Source organism: Petaurus breviceps, unplaced genomic scaffold (assembly GCF_028583685.1).
Source record: "Petaurus breviceps papuanus isolate PSGF00001 unplaced genomic scaffold, PetGlider_PUasm1.0 185, whole genome shotgun sequence".
Classification (NCBI taxonomy): Eukaryota; Metazoa; Chordata; class Mammalia; order Diprotodontia; family Petauridae; genus Petaurus; species Petaurus breviceps.
This window is the reverse complement of record NW_027185797.1, coordinates 34,538,422-34,543,715: the sequence shown is the minus strand read 5'-3', so window position 1 is coordinate 34,543,715 and position 5,294 is coordinate 34,538,422. Positions and strand designations below refer to the sequence as shown.

The following is a 5,294-nucleotide window of genomic DNA, read 5'->3' as shown; positions in this document are numbered from 1 at the left end:
GGGGAATAATAAAATACTAAATGAAACCTAAAAAATAAAAGGCTGTCAGTGAGAACATCAAAGTTCCATTTATCTGTCTCTTTCTCAGACGATTTTGCAAGTAAACTATGCCCCCATCCAGTAGGAGGCCTGTCCGAGCAGTACTGCAGGGCAGACCCCATCCTTACCTTCACAGGGCCGTGTAAAAGATGCAGAGAAGAGGTTACCCCAGTGCTTTCTGATTCCAAGGTCAAAGGCCACTTTCAAGGCTCTCTTCCAATAAAGTATGTCCCATGCAGTATGTGTAAAGGATTCAAGATTCCTTGAAAGAGTCACAGAGAGGACCTTAGCTGACAGGAATCAGGAGAGGCATAAAACAGAAATGAACACTTGCCCAAGGGGCTTGTCACTGTCAATGAGCGGATGTGGCACAACGGCCAAGGCTGATGCCCTGAGGATGACGAGGTCCTCTGAATGTGCCTGTCTGGAGACACGTACCCCAAAACAAGGCAGGCCTAACCACGAACAAACACGGACAGAGCTGTCCAAGAAGAGCAAGCATGTTCTGACGACCACCTGCATCACCGGAAAGAACACTCACATCAATGAAATCACAATGAGCATCTGGCTGTGCCTATCTTTAGTAGTCCTCACTGTCCAGTCTGTCTATTTGGGTAGAGACAGCTGAGGTCACTACTGGTTGGCTGGGTTTCCTTGGTTCTGGGCAAGAGTCTCCCTCACGTGTACACTACATATAAAAAGACCCAGATCTGGGATCAAAGGCAATAGTGTCCGGCTGGCAGGAAAGTCAGAACTCAACATTTCTAAATGTGCCTTGCTTTAGGGTGATGGCAGAGCACAAACAAACCCCTTGTCATAACTTCTAGAGAATATATTTTTCATTTTGGTCATAGTTGTAATTTGTTTATTCTAAAACAGTGAAGTTGGCAGAAGCCCCAGCTGAAATATTCTAGAAATAAGAAAAATATGATCTATAGTAATTTGCTGCTTTCATTTGCTTTTCCAAGTAGTTTTCCATGAATATTACTATTACTCACTATTAATTTGTCACAATTAGAACTTTATAAATACAGAAACCCTCTTACTACAGTTACATAGCTATATCTGCTCAAGGTCGAAAATGCCTGAAGAAAATCATATCCAATAACTATTTGCCTTGTTTAGTGATTAGACTATAATGAGTCCAACCACAACCATCAGATACAGTAAAAATCAGAAAAAAAAGACTAATTGGACATTTTCCTCACTAAAGTCAGAAAGCAGTAGGAATTATGTTTACAACCAACAGCTACTATAGATTTAGTGAAACATGACTGACATTTCCCTAGATCTTTGCCATAAGCTAGCCAGCAAGTTAATCTTAACGGCATGCCCAATAATTCCGACCAGTACTTAAAACTGGCACTGACTTTGGCAATGGACCTCTCCCCCATCTTTCTGATCTAGGATTTCAAGCATGTGACCCCCCCCCCCACATGCTGACTTCTTCGGGGTCCACATTCCAGGTCCTGCTTCTGTGCCAAATGAAAATATTTCTGATGAACCTGCTGCTTCTCCAACTATTCTTGGGACTGCCCCAAACCAGCTTAGTAGACTGAAATAACTATTGCCCAGATGACGTGTAACTACTTTAGGGTCACAGCTTTGGAGTCAGGGGCCTTAGATGTCACCTAGTCCAAGGCTTTATTTTACATATGAGTCAAGGGGCGCAACAGGGAAACCAGTTACTTAAGATGACAAAGTATTAATGCAGCAAATTGTTAGTCAGTCAGTTCCTCATATTAAAGTCATTTTTGACGCCCGAATTTCTTTCAGAAAGAACTCACCTGAAGGGAGGAAATAAATGGATTTCACTCAGGGCCTTTCATCATCTCAGTTATGGTGTTATCTCCATAAGAAGTGGCCAATATTCTCTGCAGTGGAATGTCTGGATCCCTAAGGGAAGATGCTGGGCCTGGTCCCAATGACCACAACACAGGAGGCAGCTTCCGTTGGTGACTATGACTGGGATGGCTCTGTACTGGCCACTCCAAAATCCTTCTTTCTTCTCAAAACCCACACTAAGAAGGCCTAGGCACAAAGGGGCATGGGACGAAGATGAGCTGTCAGTCACGAATGTCTCATCAGCCTTAGTGAACGTGGAGCTGAGGAGAAAGATAATGAACTCATTTCTCATGTTAACTCTTGGGAGTGATAATCTTTTTTTAAAAAATCAATATAAAAGCTGTCTGGTTGTGTAGTAACAGAATTTAAAACATACTTAAAATCAACAACTGAATTTTATAGTGCAAAAAAAAAGTTAAACTAAATAAAAGAATATCTTTTTATTATGCATACAATGTCAAAGGCACTTCGGTAATACTGAAATTCATAAAGCCATATACATGTATTTAAATATACTACAAAACAAAGCTCTTTTTAAAAAATTAGAATACACATACACCTTAACTTCCACAAGAAATTCCTCCCCACTCCAGAAAAGCTGAACACAAATTAAACTTCTTTAAATAAAAATCTGTTTTAAAATACAACACGAAAAATAATCCTATGACCAATCTTTCCATGAAGTGAAGAATACTTTAGAAAATCTAGCTTTACCCTATTCTATCTCCTGCTCAAGTTTTCTTAATGCAAAGCCTAACCTGAAGACCATAGCTAGGGTGGCTAGGAGGCACGGTGGCTAGAGCACTGAGTCAGGAGTGAAGAAGCCCTGAGTTCAAATCCAGCCTCAGACACGGACTGCCTGGGTGACCCCGAACAAGCCCCTTGGCTTCTCTGACCCTCAAGTTTTCTCCTCCCTCTCAGGGCTGTCACAGGACATAACTGTAATGGTCCTGGCACCAGGGCCAAATGCGAGGGTTGTAAAGTCCTCCGTACTGTGCCAGCCTGGAGCGTAGTAGAAACATTACAGAAATGAGGGCAAATGTGGAAGCAATGCTAGATCCCCTCAAGATTATGAGGGCAGACGCCTGCTTCTCAGCTTTCACCATGTGACCCTCGAGAGGACAGGCCTGTGCCTTCTCTGTCCCCTGCTGTGCTGACCGATGGATGGAAAGAGGGTGACGAGGTCTCCCTGGGACCCTGACAAGTGAGCTTCCATCTTCTCTGCCTCAGAGACCCTCAGGCTCAGGAAGAGCCCAGATGTGACACCAGTACCCACATCCTTGGGCAGACTAAAAAGCGACGCTGGATTCTGGGAGTTGGTTTTTAATGTCTGGAACATTAAAATATGCCTGGGTACCCATTTCTTTTCTCTTTCCAGACCAGTGGGCATGTCCTCGGGCCAGTCGCCTCGGGCCTCCCCTAGCCTCCTCCCTACCCTGAGAGGGCTCACTCCTTTTCCCTTTTCTTCTTTCTGGGCCTCAGTTCCTTAGGGGTCACAGGCCCCTCGGGCTCGTCGCTCTGCTTCGTCCTCTTTCTTTTCTTCGTCTGGCGGTCGCTCTGGTAGCCACTCGAGTCGCTGGCGTGCCACAGAGGATCCTGATCCAGCTTTGCTGGGGGGAGCTTCTCCTTTGTCCGGGGTTCCTGCTCCTCACACAGTCCGTTTACAGCCTCCTGGGCCCGGGGGCCGGCCTCTGACACTCCAGCTGTATCTGAAGACCCATCAGCTGGCATGGGCGTGGGCCCACCGTCCCCTTGGGACTGCTTTAGGATCTTCCTGCGCTTCTTCTTTGGCTTCTCTCCCCCCACTCCGGGCTCACTCTCATCACCAATGTCCCCAGACCCTTTGGGAAGCGGACAAGCAGGCGGCAAGCTGTGCAGAACAGGACAGAGGTCAGTGAGAACACAGGGCAGCACTGTTGAGAGATGCCCTTGGGGGGTCCAGGTTACAGCTGAGGCAATGTGGCACCCACCGAGGGCCTCCCCCAGAGGCAACACTGGATTCTCCCACCAACTAATTTAGTGAGTCACCCCACCGCTGATCAGATGACAGCCCCAGGCCCCTAATGCCTCCCATCCCCAGATAACACACGTCATTATGATTACTGGGGAGGCCTGCCCAGCTGGCCTGATATAAAGGGAGGGACAGAGGACTGCTCCTGACCCAACCATCCACGTGTCTAGTAAGCCTGATTCCCCGTCTCACCTCCCTTTTAATTCAGAGGCATCAGTTTCCCCCTGGAAAGGAGTCTCTCTAGGGGATTACAAAAAGCAGGATTGGAGGGAGGGCTTGGTTTTCAGTAGACAAGGACTCAAACCCACTCTGATGCCCATGACTAGGGAAGCTTCAGGCTGGTCCCCTGACCCTCGGGGTCTCCACTAGGAACATTTCTGAACTATGTGCAGGTTCCTGCACTAATGAGCGTCTTGGATAGACAAAGACAAAATGACAGTGAGGCCTCGGTCGCCTTGCCTCACCTCTTAAACTCGGACAGTTCTACCTCCGAAGGCCGTGAGCCCCCAGCAGCCTCTGCTCACACCAAGCGGTCCGGACCATCACACTGGGAACAGGCCGCAAGTGTAACTGCACAAACTCAAGCTACGGTAAAACACTGTATATGTTTAAAGCTAAGATACGTCTTCTAACCATTAGAACGAGGCCAATCTTGGGGGCAGCAACCTCTAGAGCCTGTGTATAGACAGGGGCTGGCTCTGGGTCAGGAGGGCGCGGGTTCCAATCCTGACTCTCTGCCACCTGGATGAGCTCATGCAAAGCCCTTTCCGGCCTGGGCTGTAGTGCCCTAAACAAAGGCACTACAAACTGGATTTGTAGGCTTCCCCGGCCTGACCTTCAAGACCCCGGGGCATCGGCCACCTTCTCTGGCCTCACCCCACGAACCCACCTGTCGACCAGGAGCTTCCCTCGGATGCAGAAGACGCCGGCAGCATCCGAGTCCAGACGCGACACCTGGAACTCCAGCTGGTCTCCCACCTGGAAGCGCAGGCTCTGCCACTGCTCCGGGGCCATGTGCTCGGGCTTGGGGATGGAGGCGTTAAAGCAGCCGTGCACCAGGCAGCCCACGTGGCTGGGGGCCACCTTATTGACCGTGCCCTGGGGGGAGAGCGGCAGGCTGGCAGGGGGGCACCGCGCTGCACCCCGGCAAGGAGGCCTGAAGCGCATGCCCAGGGACCTAAGGGGCGGCGGGGCCCTGAGACACGGAACACAAAAACGGCCGTGGGACCCTGGGCAAGTCACTTAACCCCAACTGCCCCCCAAGATGCAAAACTAAAAAAAAGGTTTGCGTAAGTGGGAAATGTCTTCTCAGCAAAGGCTCTTAAAAGCTGCGGGGGGCAGGTCCCTCCCTCAGAGCGCCCGCGCGGATGCCCGGCTCCGCCTCCTTCCCTCCCGGAGC

The 5,294-nt window shown here is 49.2% G+C and overlaps 1 protein-coding gene across 2 annotated transcripts; it reads right to left on the bottom strand.

Moving 5' to 3' along the window:
* Window positions 1-2,011: 2,011 nt before the first annotated feature.
* Window positions 2,012-5,176, bottom strand: POLR1F (RNA polymerase I subunit F). Of its 2 annotated transcripts, XM_069088752.1 has the most exons (3): window positions 4,785-5,176; window positions 3,320-3,754; window positions 2,012-2,144 (listed from the first exon to the last, which is right to left on the bottom strand). In XM_069088752.1, exons 1-2 carry the CDS (start codon window positions 5,060-5,062, stop codon window positions 3,331-3,333), a joined length of 702 nt encoding a protein of 233 aa, XP_068944853.1. In that variant the 5' UTR covers window positions 5,063-5,176; the 3' UTR covers window positions 2,012-2,144; window positions 3,320-3,330. The 2 variants fall into 2 exon arrangements, with proteins under 2 accessions (XP_068944853.1, XP_068944852.1); XM_069088751.1 differs by lacking the exon at window positions 2,012-2,144 and having other exon boundaries at window positions 2,306-3,754; window positions 4,785-5,172.
* Window positions 5,177-5,294: the final 118 nt, after the last annotated feature.

What these genes read in the sequence shown, in the direction of transcription:
- POLR1F (XM_069088752.1), bottom strand. Translation starts at nt 5,062, where the DNA reads ATGCGCTTCAGGCCTCCTTGCCGGGGTGCAGCGCGGTGCCCCCCTGCC. An exon ending in GGGAAGCTCCTGGTCGACAG is followed by an intron (nt 3,755 to 4,784) that starts GTGGGTTCGTGG and finishes TGTTCTGCACAG; the next exon opens with CTTGCCGCCTGCTTGTCCGC.